Here is a 17,418-nt window from a genome sequence, read left to right as displayed (position 1 = left end):
CGGAATATTTTCAGCATTTTCTGACATTTTAGAGACCAAACGGCTGATTGTAGTTTGTTTCTGGTTCAGATATTTCACTTAAAACCACAGATGTGATCCAATAAATCAAGTAATTCACATTCGGTTCCTGTTTTCTGCGGCAGAACTTGAATATTTTAACACTGGACTGCTTCATCATTTATCATCTTCAGGTCAAACATTCAGATTTAACTGATAAAGACTTCATCAACAACTTTTAACTCACCCAGATGCTGCTGCAGCTGCTCAACGTCCAAAATCTGATTTCCAGGTTTATTCTGAAATAAAACTTGTGAAATAAAGAGTCGGAGCAGCGGCCGGTCGTCTGTTTACCTTTTATTGTTACACAGGATTTACTGGCACCGATGCATTGTGGTTTTTCCTTTTGCTACATTTACAGATGATTTTTCAATCTTCACCTCAGTCAACAAAAATAAATAAACACAAAATAAAGACGCTTTCTGAAGGAGGCGGCTCTGGGGGGGAGAGGGAATCGGAGAAACAGCTTCGTTATGATCCGTTTAGTGTTTAAATGGAAAAAAATATGAAGAATTATTATTTTTTGGCAACTTTGCACTTCAAGAATCCCCAGAAAGCGAAGGCCTACAGACAGAACATGGAAGAAGAACGTCTGGTGGAGAAAGAAGGCAACCCCAGATCTGTCTGAGAACAGGACGATCAACAGATACAGTACATGCTGGTGGGAAACTCACCAGCAGGTGGCGGTAATGAGTCCATCCTTCAGCATATTGCAGTGTGAGACTCTACCAGTGGAGGGCACTAGAGAGGGTAAATTCATGCTTTCTGCTTCCACGAGTCTGCAAGACGGAACTTAAGTCGCTCGAAATTTCACAAGTGAGTCGACGGCACAAGAAGCAGGAAATCCAAATTTGATTTTTAGAGATTCTCCATCTTTAATGTCTAAATAATTCATAATTTAAGTAATTGCAGCATGACTTAGGAAGAGCTTTGACTGCCTTCCATCAAATCCAAACATGGTGAGAAGTTCTAAGATCTCCAGATATCCTGTGCTATGCGCTAATTAGCAATAATACCAGTCTTAGAGCTAGCCCTGACCCTGTAGTCTGAATTAACTTCTTATATTGTCTTTTTAAAGTCCAACACTGGGAAGAGGCGTCACCAAAAACATTCCTGATGATTATTCTACTGTTTTCCTGTTGCAGTCCTGAGCGGCTTCCATGCACGGCCACCATTGCCGCCGTACACGTCGGACATTTGTGAATTCGTAGACGACCAAGTTTCCGTCTGGCAGACCTCCGTAGACGCTGTCAGTTTAACGCTGGCCTCAGAGTATCGTCAGTCAGAGTAACAGCATTTTCTCCAAAATGCTAAAATCGATAAAGTGCAGTAGACGGTTTAATCTTCCTACCAGCTAAGATGAACTGTCAAGCAAAAGAATCTATCACTGGACACAAACCTAAACCGATTCATTATTAGACTTTTACTATTCGATAATGAACTAATGTCTGTTAGTGCTCCTTGTTTCGGACAGCCAATCATTGATCTCTGCTTTGTGCTTCGGTCACATTTAGTCAAAGAAAAAACTAAAAAGAACCTCAACGACTTCCTCGCTACACCACCGTTCAACAGTTTGGGGTTTCCATTAGCTAACACAATGTAGCATTAGAACAGTCAGTTTTCTTTAACTTTGCATTAATCTAAGGCTCAAAAATAGAACCGATCGAGTCTCTGCAGTTGCTCCTGATCTAAAAGTTTAGTTTTCATGTTCAGCTCAGTTGAAAGAAAACTAAAACATTTCAAACAGTAGAGATTTGTGCATTCTTAAAACTTTTTTTACATGAATTTAAGGCTGAAGAATAGAACCGCTGGCTTCTGAGGAGCTTCGACTGCTTTCCATCGAGCCCAAACACGGTGAGAAGTTCTCAAATCTCCAGATATCTCTTGTTATGTACTAATTAGGAATAATACCAGTCTCAGAGGTAACCCTAACCCTGTAGTCTGAATTAACCATTAAAAATCAGAACAGAACCGTCCTCCAGAATCTAGATCTGGGTTTAGATTCACTGGAAAAACAACAGCTTTTGACGTTTCTAGACGACCCCAAACCTCTGAACGGTAGCATAAAATTAGCTTTTCCAAGTCAACAAAGAACACTAACCCTTCTCAAATCAGTGCACTAGAGTGACCGGCGGCGCCCCCCGCTGGTCGACATGCAGTAATACATACAGTAGCTCGTACAAAAATCAGATCTTAACAAAAGATAAAGAATAAATTAAATCATTTCTATGTGTGTCGTAAACAAATATGCTAACGTCTATTTACAGAAAGTGTACATCGTGATGAGCTGCCTTTGTGATTCCTAAACGGACAGGTGAGACAGGTGTGGCATGCTAACGGCTAACGTCTGATGATGAACAAGCTGCTCAGTATTAGTGTTATTAGGGTTCGTTAACGAGCCTCCAGACTAGTTTCTACTTCGGCTATTGCTCAGACATGTTCAGAAACATGCTAAAGTTAAAATATCGTCTCGGTAAACTGCTTATTAAAGCCTCTCCGCTAACTTTACGCTTCTTAAAACGTCGTGGAAATATACAGTAAATGACGTTTTTTCCTCACAGTACCTCAGCAGTGGTGTGAACTTAAAACCCAGTGTTTCAATACTGACTTCACATTTCGTCTGCACATTAAAACAAAAGAGAAAAAGGCATTTTCTAAATCATTTCCACTGCAGGAATCTCAGTTCTTCTGTTTCTGAATCCAACAAAGAGCAGCAAAACAACAAATACTATTAGTGAAACACAGAAGTTTAGATGTTTGAGGAGAAAACGGCAGCCAGAACAGACAAACCGAGCCTTTTGTCTTCTCCAGATTTAACTTTTAGGTCCTTTTATCTCACCTGAAAATGGCACTTAAAGAGATTCTACAGGTGGTTTCTGTTTTTAAGGTCCGAACACGCTCAAAGCTTCAGACGACCAGGAAGTTCCTGCAGTGGAAAAGCTCATTATTAAACTTAGAATCAAAGAGGACTTCATGAGGCGCTGCTAGCCAGAACACACAGGAACCACATTCACACCACAGCAGACCAATCAGCAGCTTTCTGAACGTTCACGCTGCTTACAGCTGAAATCAGAACAACTATCGAAGGTTTGTGGCTATTACAATGTATGAATCATTCTGGACCCACAGAAATCATTTAATTCTCCATGTTTTCCTGCCTTTAGTGTCATTTCCAGACAGAAGAAGCCTGATGGTCAGAGGGTCCACCATGAGGCCTGTGGTCCAAAAGTGGTCCTCCAGAGGGTCCAATCCGGCCCTCAAAGTGTAAAAATTACAGAGAAGACATTAACTGCAGATTGTAAATTAGTAAAACTATAAATTTAAAATCATTTCTAGACCATGACAAGTTGTTTAGATCAGAAAGTAAAATACTAGATTGTTCTTTTGTAGTTTTGTGCCTCATTTTTGTAATATTTTGTCTAGCTTTTGTAATTTTGTCTAGTTTTTGTCATATTTTGTCTCGTTTTTGTAGTTTTGTGCCTCATTTTTGTAATATTTTGTCTTGTTTTTGTAATTTTGTGCCTAGTTTTGTAATATTTTGTCTCGTTTTTGTAATTTTGTGTCTCATTTTTATAATATTTTGTCGAGTTTTTGTCATTTTGCGTCTCGTTTTTGTAATATTTTGTCTTGTTTTCGTAATTTTGTGCCTCATTTTTGTAATATTTTGTCTTGTTTTTGTAATTTTGTGTCTAGTTTTTGTAATATTTTGTCTTGTTTAAATGTGAACATTTTGTCACTAAAACAAAGGAACCATGAGGAGCTGTGGTTATTTATCGGTTACTATGCTGTGGTTTTACTGGACTGGATGTAGAACCTGACCTAAATGAGTTTATCTCTCCTGGTCCAAGTGGACAGCCTGTCTTTATGTTTTATTCGTATTATTTTAGTAATTTTATTCAGTTTTGTCTTTCATTATTGTACTTTAAATGTTTTGGAGATAAATCTGACTTCTCTGAACTATTTTCCACCTGAAAGGACGTTTTTAAACCCTTCAGGACAGAACAGGAAGCTGCTGGAGCCGATCATCTCTGGTGTGAATGAGGTCCATCAGAGCGTCAGAACGTTAGAAGTTAAGACTGAGTTTAGTGTTGAACAGCGGTAGTGTGAGAACCAGGACAGGACAACAGGAAGTCCTCGCAGCAGGAGGAGCTCAACGAAACGTCTGAACAGGAAGTGGAGGAGAAGGAACGGAGGAAGACAGGAAGAGGACGAGGCTGACACATCTACGGCTGCTCCTCCTTCTTCTTCAGAGAAATACGCTTCTTCCTGGCAGCCAGCATCTCGTAGAACGGATCCACGCTGACGGCCGACCTGGACAGAAGACGGAGCATTAGAACGACAGCTAAAAGGTACAGGTGTGGAGCAGAGAGCAGCTAATAGGTACAGATGTGGAGCAGAGAGCAGCTAATAGGTACAGATGTGGAGCAGAGAGCAGCTAAAAGGTACAGGTGTGGAGCAGAGAGCAGCTAATAGGTACAGGTGTGGAGCAGAGAGCAGCTAAAAGGTACAGGTGTGGAGCAGACTGCAGCTAAAAGGTACAGGTGTGGAGCAGACTGCAGCTAATAGGTACAGGTGTGGAGCAGAGAGCAGCTAAAAGGTACAGGTGTGGAGCAGACTGCAGCTAATAGGTACAGGTGTGGAGCAGAGAGCAGCTAAAAGGTACAGGTGTGGAGCAGAGAGCAGCTAATAGGTACAGGTGTGGAGCAGAGAGCAGCTAATAGGTACAGGTGTGGAGCAGACTGCAGCTAAAAGGTACAGGTGTGGAGCAGAGAGCAGCTAAAAGGTACAGGTGTGGAGCAGACTGCAGCTAATAGGTACAGGTGTGGAGCAGAGAGCAGCTAAAAGGTACAGGTGTGGAGCAGAGAGCAGCTAATAGGTACAGGTGTGGAGCAGAGAGCAGCTAATAGGTACAGGTGTGGAGCAGACTGCAGCTAAAAGGTACAGGTGTGGAGCAGACTGCAGCTAAAAGGTACAGGTGTGGAGCAGAGAGCAGCTAAAAGGTACAGGTGTGGAGCAGACTGCAGCTAAAAGGTACAGGTGTGGAGCAGAGAGCAGCTAAAAGGTACAGGTGTGGAGCAGAGAGCAGCTAAAAGGTACAGGTGTGGAGCAGAGAGCAGCTAATAGGTACAGGTGTGGAGCAGACTGCAGCTAATAGGTACAGGTGTGGAGCAGACTGCAGCTAAAAGGTACAGGTGTGGAGCAGAGAGCAGCTAATAGGTACAGGTGTGGAGCAGAGAGCAGCTAATAGGTACAGGTGTGGAGCAGACTGCAGCTAATAGGTACAGGTGTGGAGCAGACTGCAGCTAATAGGTACAGGTGTGGAGCAGACTGCAGCTAAAAGGTACAGGTGTGGAGCAGAGAGCAGCTAAAAGGTACAGGTGTGGAGCAGACTGCAGCTAATAGGTACAGGTGTGGAGCAGACTGCAGCTAATAGGTACAGGTGTGGAGCAGAGAGCAGCTAATAGGTACAGGTGTGGAGCAGACTGCAGCTAATAGGTACAGGTGTGGAGCAGACTGCAGCTAATAGGTACAGGTGTGGAGCAGAGAGCAGCTAATAGGTACAGGTGTGGAGCAGAGAGCAGCTAATAGGTACAGGTGTGGAGCAGAGAGCAGCTAATAGGTACAGGTGTGGAGCAGAGAGCAGCTAAAAGGTACAGGTGTGGAGCAGAGAGCAGCTAAAAGGTACAGGTGTGGAGCAGACTACAGCTAATAGGTACAGGTGTGGAGCAGACTGCAGCTAAAAGGTACAGGTGTGGAGCAGAGAGCAGCTAAAAGGTACAGGTGTGGAGCAGACTACAGCTAAAAGGTACAGGTGTGGAGCAGAGAGCAGCTAAAAGGTACAGGTGTGGAGCAGACTGCAGCTAAAAGGTACAGGTGTGGAGCAGACTGCAGCTAAAAGGTACAGGTGTGGAGCAGAGAGCAGCTAAAAGGTACAGGTGTGGAGCAGAGAGCAGCTAAAAGGTACAGGTGTGGAGCAGAGAGCAGCTAAAAGGTACAGGTGTGGAGCAGAGAGCAGCTAATAGGTACAGGTGTGGAGCAGAGAGCAGCTAAAAGGTACAGGTGTGGAGCAGAGAGCAGCTAAAAGGTACAGGTGTGGAGCAGAGAGCAGCTAATAGGTACAGGTGTGGAGCAGAGAGCAGCTAAAAGGTACAGGTGTGGAGCAGAGAGCAGCTAATAGGTACAGGTGTGGAGCAGAGAGCAGCTAAAAGGTACAGGTGTGGAGCAGAGAGCAGCTAATAGGTACAGGTGTGGAGCAGAGAGCAGCTAAAAGGTACAGGTGTGGAGCAGAGAGCAGCTAAAAGGTACAGGTGTGGAGCAGAGAGCAGCTAAAAGGTACAGGTGTGGAGCAGAGAGCAGCTAATAGGTACAGGTGTGGAGCAGAGAGCAGCTAAAAGGTACAGGTGTGGAGCAGAGAGCAGCTAAAAGGTACAGGTGTGGAGCAGAGAGCAGGTAGAAAGCATGAAACCTGCTCTCTGCTGTTTATAGTTCCACTCCATCGTCCAGTTTCTAGATTATTTATCGTCTCACTTTTTGATCCTTCAAGTTCAGATTATTGTTTCAGAATTTAGATTTTGAACAAAATCCAAGCAAAAAATATAGAAATACGAAGCTGAATATTGACTCATTTGTTTATTATTTACAAATAAATCTAAAGCAACAACCCATAGGATAAACATAAACAATTAAAACTATTATTTGTTTACTATATTAAGACTGTTAATTATGGAGATAAAATCTAGAAAAATATGTTGATAATTTAATTGTTTTTTTAACACAAAAATCCAAAACAAGCAAAATGTGAAACTAAAAGATGATTATCTATGAATCATCAAAATTATGTGATTATATCATCATCATCGATGCCATTATCATTAAAAACAATAATAATAACAATAATAATGATTATTATTATTGGGGTTATGAAAATGGGGTTGACATTTATTTATTGTAATCCTACAAACTACCATTTTTTAATACAGTAAATAGTAACAGTCTAATTATTATTATTATTATATTGTTGTTACTGTAATAATGTAACAAGTATTATGATTGTTAATAATAATAATAATAATAATAATAATAATAATATATTCACACTAACAATAATTAGTGCAGTTATTTTCATCATTACCACAATAAATAACAATTTCTGGCTATTATCTATAATAATAATAATAATAGTAATAATAATAACAACATTATTATTATAAAGCAATTTTAACAATAATTTTAATAACGATTTTATTATTATTATTATTCTTGCTGTTTTTATTGTTATAAAAATGGTGCAATTATTTATCCCAATACTACAAATTATCATCTTTTATTTCAGCAAATAGTAATAATTTTATTATCATTATTATAAATAAAACAACAAGAATCAGTATTAATATTATGAATATATTATTATTATTGTTAATAAAATTAATAACAATTTGTGCTGGTATTTTTTATTACTACCACAATAAATAATTGCTGTTTTTATTTTTATTGTTTTGAAAATGGGTTTGAAACTATAATTATTTATCTGAACAATAAAAATTAGTGTTGTTGTTATTATTACTACAATAAAAACTATTTTATTATTCTAATTATTGTTACTGTAACAACAATAATAATTCATTAATGTAATAATTATTACAGTTATTAACAGTTTCAAGCCCATTTTTCATTTAATTCATATTAATGAGTGAAGCCTCCGACCACCAGGTGGCGCTTTTTTCCATTAAAAACATTAGAAGCAGCTTCACTCAACATTCTGCTCGGCTCTTTAACTTTCAGTTTGATGGATGAAACGTTTGTTCCTACTTGATGCTGTGGATCCACTCGTCCTTCTCCTCAGGTGTGGGAGCAGAGATCCGGTAGACCATGTGGTTTCCCTCCACCACCCTCCCATCCGCCTCCGTCTTACAGGCCTTGATCAGCTGGCCGCGGTTGTTGGGGATGTAGAGCTCGAAGCAGTTCTGTTGGCAGGAAAACAAAGAAAAGGCGTTCGTTATGTGGACACCAGCATGCAGCAACTACAGAAAAGTCCTGACATCTAATTTTACAGAAGATCCTGAACAAAATGACACAAAAATTACACCAGAAAGACACAAAAATATGCTAAAATGGAACAAAAGGCAAAAAACTGACAGAAATGACCCAAAAATATGCTAAAATGGAACAAAAAGGCACAAAACTGACATGGAAATGACACAAAAAGATGCTAAAATGACCCAAAAAGATGCTAAAATGCAACAAAAAGGCAAAAAAGTGACATGGAAATGACCCAAAAAGATGCTAAAATGACCCAAAAAGATGCTAAAATTGAACAAAAAGGCAAAAAACTAACACAGAAATGACACAAAAATATGTTAAAACAACACAAAAAAGAGAAGCCTTACAATATGTGGACACCAACATGCAGAAACTACAAAAACGTAATAAAATTTAAGCAGTAAAAGTGCAAACTCACAGGTTTTCTGGGGTCTTCTACCTCACGGATGCTCAGGTTTTCCAAAGGAATGATTCCTCGAGGTTCTTTATCCTGTTGGTGCAATGTTTGGGCTTTTATTTTGAAAGTCAGCTCCACCTCTTATCTGCTGTTCCACTTCTTCAGACTTCAGTGCGGTCTTCTCATAACAGGTCTCAGTTTGGGTCTGACTTCTTTTACTGCACTTCAACTAATTTATACTTTGCAGGTTAATTTCTGACATTAAATTTGTTCTTTTCATTTCAAATATTCTAAAACTAACAATTAAAATCACAAAATAAGATTAAAAACAAACAAAAGCTTCTCAGAAAGTATTTCCTATCGACACTTACTGTGGTGTATTCAAAGTAATAAAGGCAGTTATCTGTGAGGATGAACCATCGACGCTTCCAGGTTTTAACTCGTCCCCCTGAAACACACAAACACCAACCATGAGCGACAGCAAAGACAGAAAGGCCAAACTACGGCAAACTACAAGGGATGCACGGCCACAAGAAGCTACAAAGACAAAAGAAATGTCCTTGATGAGCTCATATTACTAGCTGTGAATATTTATTGTTTTATCTGCAGCTCCCAGCATGCAGCGGTGCAGAAATCAGCTGAAAACTCGTGCACGAGGAAATCAGGTCCGTTATAGAAACAACAACAACAAAAACAACGAGCTTCACTTCTGAGAGTTTGGAAGCAGGAAATGGACGCACATCTGAGCTAACATGACAAAAAACTCACAAAATACGCTAAAATGACACAAAAAGATAATAAACTGACACAAAAAGGACACAGAGATGCTAAAAATGGAACAAAAAAATGTTAAAATGGAACAAAAAGGCACAAAACTGACACAAAAAAATGCTAAAATGACAAAAAACAACAACAAACTGACATAAAAAGATGCTAAAATGTCACCAAAATGTCACAAAAGACACAAACATAAATATACTAAAATGACAAAAAGATTCTTAAACACAAAAAAACAACAGAAAGCACACAAAGTGGACACAAAAATGCGTTAAAATGACACAAAAAGATGTTAAAATGGCAAAAAAAAAACACAAAGTTGCTAAACTGACAAGAAAATGACAAAAAAAAAACAAATGACACAAAAAGATGTTAAAACTGAACAAAAAGGCAGAAAACTGACAGAAATAACACCGTCTCTGCCTTAACTGTCAATCAAATAATCTGCCTTTCAGCTGAATTTTTAACCATTTTGGTTTTTACTTTTTTTTTTTTAATAAAAAGGTAAAAAAAAGTCTGAATATTCCAGTTGTACTTTGAGCTTACAGCTGGACCGTTCCGTCACACACTGGGATGGTTTTGGATGCTGTTCCGTGAGCTTCTATCACACGTATGTTCCTGGTTTTCATGTGCACACGTTTAAAGACTGATTCATGAGCAGCAGAACCCCCACAGCCTGCACCCCCACATCCTTCTCTACAACCTACCAAGACCAGACTAAACTAGAAAGACGACAGGTTTTCTTTCATACATACCTCCTGAGAAAACAAGCAGCGGCAGGAGAGGATGGAAATCGCAGGAAGAAGCAGAGACAGAAGGAACCAGAGGATTTAGAGACAGACAGAGGAAGAGAAGGAGAGATTTCATATTAGTGACACAGATCTGAGGCCCCGCCATGCAGAAGAACAAATCAGACGTCCATCCGCGGAACGTCTGGACGCCACGACGCCGATAACTCCAGGAGGCAGAGAGGCAGGAGGTTTAATCACAGCATGGAGAACACAAATCACTTCTCCAGAAAGACTTCATCTCACCCAGCTTCAGCAGCCAGCCCTCTCTGTCGGGGTTGAAGAAGGTGTGCGTCAGGTCGTTGCCGTCGTCCTCGGGGATCTTGAAAGGCTCGTTTTTGATGCTTTCATACAGATTCTATCAGAGGAAAGACAGAAGAATGAGCAAAAACCGCCTCTGGGTGAAAGCAGACGTCAGCAGAGAGCAGCTCCTCCAGATTAAAAAAGATGCTAGAATTACACAAAAAGACTGCAAACGGGAACAAAGAGACACAAAACTGACAGAAAGGACAAAAAGATGCTAAAATGAACACAAAAAAAGCTAAAATGTCATGAAAATGTCACAAAAAGACAAAACTAAGACAATAAAAGGGCCAAATAACATGCGAAAATGACAAAAACTACACAGAGAGATGCTAAACTGGAACAAAAAGACACAAAACTGACAGAAAGAACACTAAAAAAATGCTAAAATAACAAAAATGACATAAAAAGATGCATAAATGTCATGAAAAAGATGCTAAATTAACACAAAGTGATGCTAAAATATCACGAAAAAGACATAAAAAGGCACAAAAAGGACACAAAGATGCTAAAATGGCCAGCTAAAATGCAAAAATGACACAAAAATTACAGAGAAAGAAGATAAAATGATACAAAAAAACAATAAAATGATGCAAAAACTGACAACAAAAAATACAAAAGATGGAACAAAAATGCACAAAACAGAAGGACACTAAAATCTGCTACAATGATACAAAAAGGTGCTAAAATGACACAAAGATTGTAAAACACCACAACACAAAGCGACACGGAGACGCCACAGCCGGTCGTACTCTGAGCAGCTCCTCCGGCAGGTCGCCGCCCTCGTTGATGCCTCGGTTCATGGAGATGAATCGATCCACGCCGGGTTTGTCCCTCACGTTGGGGTTGTGCAGGCTGGTGTTCAGCATGATGATGGCGAAGGACAGAACGTAACACGTGTCTGAGGAAAGACACCAGAAATGATCGATGCAAGCACTACAAGTTACACAAGTTCAGCTTTCATGTGCTCACGGCGTCTTTCAGCTAGTTTTGTCCAAATCACAAGAAGGAACACTAATAATGATTACAAATCTGCCCAAAATAACTCATAAAACCAGCTGAAATTAGTCCAAAACTATTTGAATTGTTTTGAAAGTTTTTGATAATGAATTGAAACTTGTGTTCAGTGACTTGAAAATGTGTCCTGAAATACTGAAAAATCACCCAAACCGACTCAAACTTTATCCGTTAAGAGTAAATATTTGTCCACAATGACTTGAAACCTGTTTAGAACTTCTCAAAACACGTCAAAAATGGTCCAGAAACTGTTAAATGCGGATCCAGAAGAAATCTCAGATAACCCTGTAGAAGTCCCAAAAAACAGTCTGTTCAAAATGATTCCATTTGATTTAAAATGCCAATAATGACTCAAAATCGGTCTAAATATTTTGCAAAACAAGTTGAAATTTGTCCAAAATGACTCAAAACTTGTTCAAAATTTCCCAAAACGTGTTAAAAATGCTACAAAATGACTCAAAGTCTGTCCAAAACGTGCTAAATCTTGTCGTAAATGACCTAAAAGAAGTCCCAGATAATCCTGAACAAGTCCCAAGAAACAGTCTGTTCAAAATGATTCAATTTGAATGAAACATGACCAAAAACAACTCCAAATCTGTCCAAAACAACCCATAAAACCAGCTGAAATTAGTCCAAAACTACTTTAATTGTCATAAATGACTTGAAAGTTTTCTATAATGAATTAAAACTTGTGTTCACCGACTAGAAATTTGTAATAAAACACTGAAAAAAAATTATAGAAACTGACTCAAACTTTGTCCGTTAAGAGTAAATATTTGTCCACAATGACTTGAAACCTGTTCAGAACTACTCAAAACACGTCAAAAATGGTCCAGAAACTGTTAAATGTGGATCCAGAAGAAGCTCAGTTTGTTGAAAATGACTGATTTGGAGCTTCACTGAAGTTCTGCTCCTGGATTCAGTCTCTCAGAAAACAATGAGTGTCTTTGAACCGTGTTTATCAGAATCTCAAACCTGCCAAGAAACTAAACGCAGCTCAACAATGTGAGGAAATGACAGAGGCTGGAGTAGTGTTTACAGAAGGAGCCTCTGAGGAGCCGACTTCTGGTTCACACCTTCTGGGAGCTCTGGTTTTACCGGGAACAACCCAGTAGGAGCTGTTCCTGCAGTGCGGTGTGGGAGGGCTTACCGGTGCTCTGGAAGACGCCGGGGTTACAGTGGCAGTATCTCTGAGCGAAGGCCTCCATCATCCTGTCGATCTTCTGGGCTTCTCCCGGCAGACGGAAGCTCCACAGGAACTGCCTGCAGGAACGGGTCGAGCTTTAGGTCAGACCGAAACCGAGCTGCAGCTTCACAGCGCTTTCATTCTCAGAGCCGAGGAGGGACTTTCCACTGCTGGCCAGGTTCTGTGTAGGCCAGGGGGGCCAACATGTGGGCGGGGGGCCAAATAATCTCTAGACCACAACAAGTTGTTTTGACCAGAAAGTAAAATACTAGATTGTTCTTTTGCCATTTTGTGTCACAGTTTTTGTAATATTTTGTCTTGTTTTTATTGCTTTTGCTCTTTTTTGTCTGGCTTTTGTTGAGAATGAAGTTATTTTTCTTTACAAATTCCAGGTTGTTCATGATGTTTAGTAAAAAGAAGTTCATTTAGTGTGCAGATTTTTGCACTAAAACAGAGGAACCATGAGGAGTTATTATCCCCCGCCTCCACGAAGTGGAAAAGGGGGATATAGGTTTGGCCTCCGTCCGTCCGACATGAAGGGGACAGCTTTTCTCGGAAACTATTACAGCTAGGATTACGAAATTTAGTGTGTAGCTTCACACCATGGACACCTTGATCAAGTTCGAAAATGAGACCTGTGCGATAATATTTAACAGAGTTATGGCCCTTGATCACTATTTTGGATATAGACTCATAGACGTCACATGTGGCGGGGATATTGATGACCATGTCGTCTTGTTTAGAGGTTATTCTGCTGTGGTTTCACTGGAGATCAAACTGGACTTTACTAGAATGATTGTGACTGCCCTGGTCCAGTGGATCTGATGGAGGATTTAAAGAGACAGAGGACGGCTCACCTGAGGGCCTGGACGAGGTTGAGGTCGGTGAACTCGTGGAGGTCGACGAAGGCCTGCAGGACTTTGATGTTGAAGTCGTCTCTGCAGAATAAAGAATAATTAAGAATAACTTTAATTCTCTTTCAAAAATAGAGCTCACAGACAAAGCAAAAAAGGAGGAAACCAGGGCAGAATATGAAACAAAACAAGTCCAGACAGGAAGACAAAAGAGCAGAGGGACCAGAGGGCAGAACAAAAGATTTAGCAGATCAATCCAGAAATCAGCACCAGAATAAATCACATTAAGGAAAAATGACAATACAGAAAAAATAAGGCCACAACAATAAAAACAAGGCTATAAGTAATACTACGACTAATAATAGTAAATAAATAAAATAAATATGAAAGTATAAAAGACAGCAAAAATAAAGAAATCTGTGAGATTTCAGATGTTTTCAGAGTTCAGTTCTTTAATAAATCTGCCCATTGTCCTGATTTAATTCAGTTTATTCTCTCATTAAACCAACAACATGTGAGGAACTCTTAAAGATAAAAACCTGAAAGTTTCTCTGATTTCTAATCACGTCACTGATCCACTGATTGACAGCAGATCAATGCCGTTTTAGTCACAATTCAGAGTTATTTTGGACGCTTCGTCTGTAATTATGGATGCAAATTTCACAAGTATTTTTATAAATATCCAGATTTTATGCTCTAAACATTTCACTGCTTCCTTGTTTTTACTTAAAAATCGTCCAAAACATCTCAGTTTACAGGTTTTTATCTTTAACTCAGACTTAATGAGAGAACAAACCTGATGGAAGTTTTTAAAATAAATCTCTGAAAGTATTTCATACATGAAGCGAAAACTCCACAGATATCTTTAAAAACATGCTTATCGTATTGTATAAAAATGTCGCGTAGATCAGAGATGGTAAAGCTGAATCCTCTGATGATTTAAGGTGGAATAAACCCATCGTAGACGTCGTACCTTTCTCCCAGATAATCTCCGATGGCCGTCTTGTTGAGTCCTTCTCCTTTGTATAAGAACTGAGCGATGTCCTCTGGTGTGTGTCTGAGCAGCTCGTTCTCCACCAGAAACACGATTCCCTGCACAAAACACAAATGCTCGGTCACCACCGCGCAGCAGAAACGCTCTCACAATAGTCACATGATCATCACCTTCTTTGGGTCCATGTTGAACTTCTTCCTCCCCATCGCCACGTGTCGGCTTTTCTGTAGAGTTTTACTGCAAAGTGGACAAAACATTCTCATTACATCCACCCAAAAACAGACAGACGACAAGCCAGACAGAAAAGGACCAAAAACACGACACAAAACTGCAAAAGTCAGAATAAAAAAGAAACATTTCACATTGATGAAATTGAATCAATAAATTTGATCTAATTTTCTAAAACTACTCTAAATGTCTCCAAAATCTGTTAAATCATCCAAAATGGATTAAAAATGGTCTACAGTGACTAAAGAAGTGTCCAAAATCAGACCAAAAATGATCCAAAGTGATTTAAAATGGACCTTAAAGGACTCAGAACTCGTCCACAAGGACTGAGAGTTTCTAAAATGACCTGAAAGCTGATTTTCCATAGTTCAGCTCCTTAAACTACACAGAATATAAGTTAGAAAGACTATAAATGACAAGTTAGAATATAAAACTACTCCTGTGATTTAGGGGGACTTCCTCTGTGCTCAGAGCTGTGGTCCCGACGTCCCCCTACCTGCCCTCTGTGCTGGTCTCCAGACCCTCCACCTCCAGGATGGCCTCCCTCAGCTCCTCCCTCAGCCTCTGGATCTCCTGCAGCAGGACGCCCTTCCTCCGCCGGATGTCCTCCAACTCCGAGCGCTCCTCTGGGCTCAGGTCTACTGGGACTGCAGGGGAGGAGGAGGAGAACGAGGAAAAGAAAGAGGAGAAGAATGAAAAAAGGACAAAAAGGAAATGCAAAACGACAAAAGTCAGACAAAAAAAATCACAAGCCCTATTTGAAAATGTAATACAATAAAATTAATCTGTTAAATCTATTAATCCAATCAGCAACATTTCTAACTGTGTGTTTTTATTCTTACAGCTCATCCAGTTTGCAAAAACATCATTTAACACCGTTTCCTCAGAGCTCAACAAAATAATCAGAACAGCACTTCTTCCTAGAATTCTGTAGCAGCCACTTGCTAGAGAGGTTTATCTGAGTTTGCTTTGGCCAAATACGACCAGCCACTGCACTGAACGCAAATATAACCTGTTTATTCTCCTTGTAGCTTCAATAAACAAATAAACAACAGAACATACCCTGTTTATTCTCTTTAGCTGCAATAACAGCAAATACAGTCTTTTATATTTTTAATTTCAGTCTTATTGTTTTCTTGTCCTATTTCTTTCATTTATATTCAGATACTGTGGCATGAAAATGTCTTACTTTATGTTCTTTTTTTGTGAGTAGAAATCACCACTTCCACTAAATCTTGCATTAATATTGCAGTATAAATAATCATAAAAACAGATTTTTTGCATCTCTTTTAGCCCTATTTGCAAATTTAACGCAAAAAAAAAATTCAATCTGCACAGTCAACAATCAACAAGTTGCGCAAGTTGCGGCTGTTTTGCGCTCACAGGAGGGTGAACATGCACATTTCCAGCCCTGCCTGTTCTGCACAGACACACGGATTTGGTTTAAGAGCTGATCTGAGAGCAGCTTATTGGTGTTTTGACTGCAGAGCTAACAGCTGCTCCACGCCGGCAGCACCACGCCCACAGCTGGATCTGACTCACAAACACAGCAGCTCCACCGCCAAATGCACTAATTACAGGCTTTCAATCAGATACTTCATATTTTACGGGCTCTGTGTGACCTGGAGGCAGGTTCAGGTGTTTAATGTCCGGCGGCGTTAGCTAGAAAGTCAGCCCCGAGCACACACAGTCACACAATCAATATTTATGCTAAGCTAACGCGCTCTTACCGGTCCTTTTAACACAAATATAATAAATATGAGCGCCCGTGTTTCTCAGAAAAACCTCCACAGAGGGTTTACGATGAACAATTTAAATGTAAATGTCCATTAAGAGGCTGACTGTGTCACACCTGAGCTAACAGGCTAGCAGACAGAGCTAGCCCCAGTTAGCTGTTAGCGTTAGCCGCAGCTAGCCAGAGCTAATCTGTAGTCCCACTTACTGTAGTCCAGGTCGTCCATCTTAGGCGCTTTACTTTTAGGCATAAATAGTTCAGAGTCGACGGTCATCCACTGTCAGAAAAAAAGCGGATATATGTGTGAATATATCCTCAGAGCTAGAGCAAGAAAATAGCAGCCGGAGTGTCGAAATGTTTGAGGCCAAGACAAAGAAGCCGGAAGCACCGCCTGGCCGGACAGAGGTCAGCGGGATTTCACAATAAAAGCACCAAACCGACCTGGAGACAGACTGAGGACTGGAAAGAAGACAGAACCAGGATCAGAATCAGAACCAGAACCAGAGCTAGAGGCAAAGTCAGAACCGGAACCAGAACCAGGACTTATCCCCAGAAAACACACATGCATTTAAAGAGCTGATAAAATAAGTCTTTAATATGTTCAACTTATTATTATTATTATCTTATAATTTTCACAATTGTTATTATTATCATCATTATTATTATTATAAGTCCACATTCTGAAGATACCAAAATAAACAATTACTAATGTGAATCTTCCATTAAAGGATTTATTTACTGAATTAAAACAGTTCTTTAAAAAAATATCGATATTAAGAATCATAATTATATACATGATGCAGGCAGAGTTTGGACCTGAAATCTGAGACTTTTAATTTGATGAAAACATCAATAAATTAGTTCATTTGTTCACTGTGCTGAAAATATTTTCATCTTAACCTGATAAATGTCAATAAACACATTTATTTCTGAGGGCTTTAACCCAGGATTGGAGTCGGATTAACTTTAATTCCTACTTATGTATTTAAAAAAACGAATAACAATATAATGAAATAAAAATAGACCAATTAATTTAGATTTG

General features: G+C 39.6%; 1 protein-coding gene and 1 long non-coding RNA gene across 42 annotated transcripts; one reads left to right on the top strand and one right to left on the bottom strand.

The window, feature by feature from the left end:
• Nucleotides 1–341: 341 nt before the first annotated feature.
• On the bottom strand, nucleotides 342–16,791 carry cyth2 (cytohesin 2). The gene is made up of 12 exons (XM_051957415.1): nucleotides 16,584–16,791; nucleotides 15,138–15,288; nucleotides 14,584–14,650; nucleotides 14,393–14,511; nucleotides 13,423–13,503; nucleotides 12,530–12,642; nucleotides 11,115–11,263; nucleotides 10,306–10,417; nucleotides 8,866–8,942; nucleotides 8,516–8,587; nucleotides 7,867–8,021; nucleotides 342–4,368 (listed from the first exon to the last, which is right to left on the bottom strand). Exons 1-12 carry the CDS (start codon nucleotides 16,648–16,650, stop codon nucleotides 4,281–4,283), a joined length of 1,251 nt encoding a protein of 416 aa, XP_051813375.1. The 5' UTR covers nucleotides 16,651–16,791; the 3' UTR covers nucleotides 342–4,280.
• Nucleotides 4,348–6,613, top strand: LOC127536593 (uncharacterized). Of its 41 annotated transcripts, XR_007945654.1 has the most exons (11): nucleotides 4,348–4,437; nucleotides 4,469–4,567; nucleotides 4,599–4,660; nucleotides 4,692–4,784; nucleotides 4,909–5,528; nucleotides 5,591–5,838; nucleotides 5,901–5,993; nucleotides 6,056–6,148; nucleotides 6,180–6,272; nucleotides 6,304–6,427; nucleotides 6,490–6,613. It is a non-coding gene; the product is annotated as an uncharacterized LOC127536593 (long non-coding RNA). The 41 variants fall into 41 exon arrangements; XR_007945674.1 differs by lacking the exons at nucleotides 4,348–4,437; nucleotides 5,901–5,993 and adding an exon at nucleotides 6,025–6,055 and having other exon boundaries at nucleotides 4,447–4,660; nucleotides 5,591–5,745; nucleotides 6,087–6,148; XR_007945657.1 differs by lacking the exon at nucleotides 4,348–4,437 and having other exon boundaries at nucleotides 4,447–4,660; nucleotides 5,591–5,745; nucleotides 5,963–6,055; nucleotides 6,087–6,148.
• Nucleotides 16,792–17,418: the final 627 nt, after the last annotated feature.

The sequence above is a fragment of the Acanthochromis polyacanthus genome, chromosome 12, assembly GCF_021347895.1.
Source record: "Acanthochromis polyacanthus isolate Apoly-LR-REF ecotype Palm Island chromosome 12, KAUST_Apoly_ChrSc, whole genome shotgun sequence".
NCBI classification, from domain to species: Eukaryota; Metazoa; Chordata; class Actinopteri; family Pomacentridae; genus Acanthochromis; species Acanthochromis polyacanthus.
This window is presented reverse-complemented; position numbering and strand designations above follow the sequence as displayed.

Excerpts from the sequence above, each read along its gene's own strand:
- cyth2 (XM_051957415.1), bottom strand. The coding sequence starts at position 16,650 with ATGACCGTCGACTCTGAACTATTTATGCCTAAAAGTAAAGCGCCTAAG. Across the intron at positions 14,651-15,137 it reads GAGACCAGCACAGAGGGCAG|TAAAACTCTACAGAAAAGCC; the intron begins GTAGGGGGACGT and ends TCCACTTTGCAG. Across the intron at positions 10,418-11,114 it reads TGCCGGAGGAGCTGCTCAGA|AATCTGTATGAAAGCATCAA; the intron begins GTACGACCGGCT and ends TTCCTCTGATAG.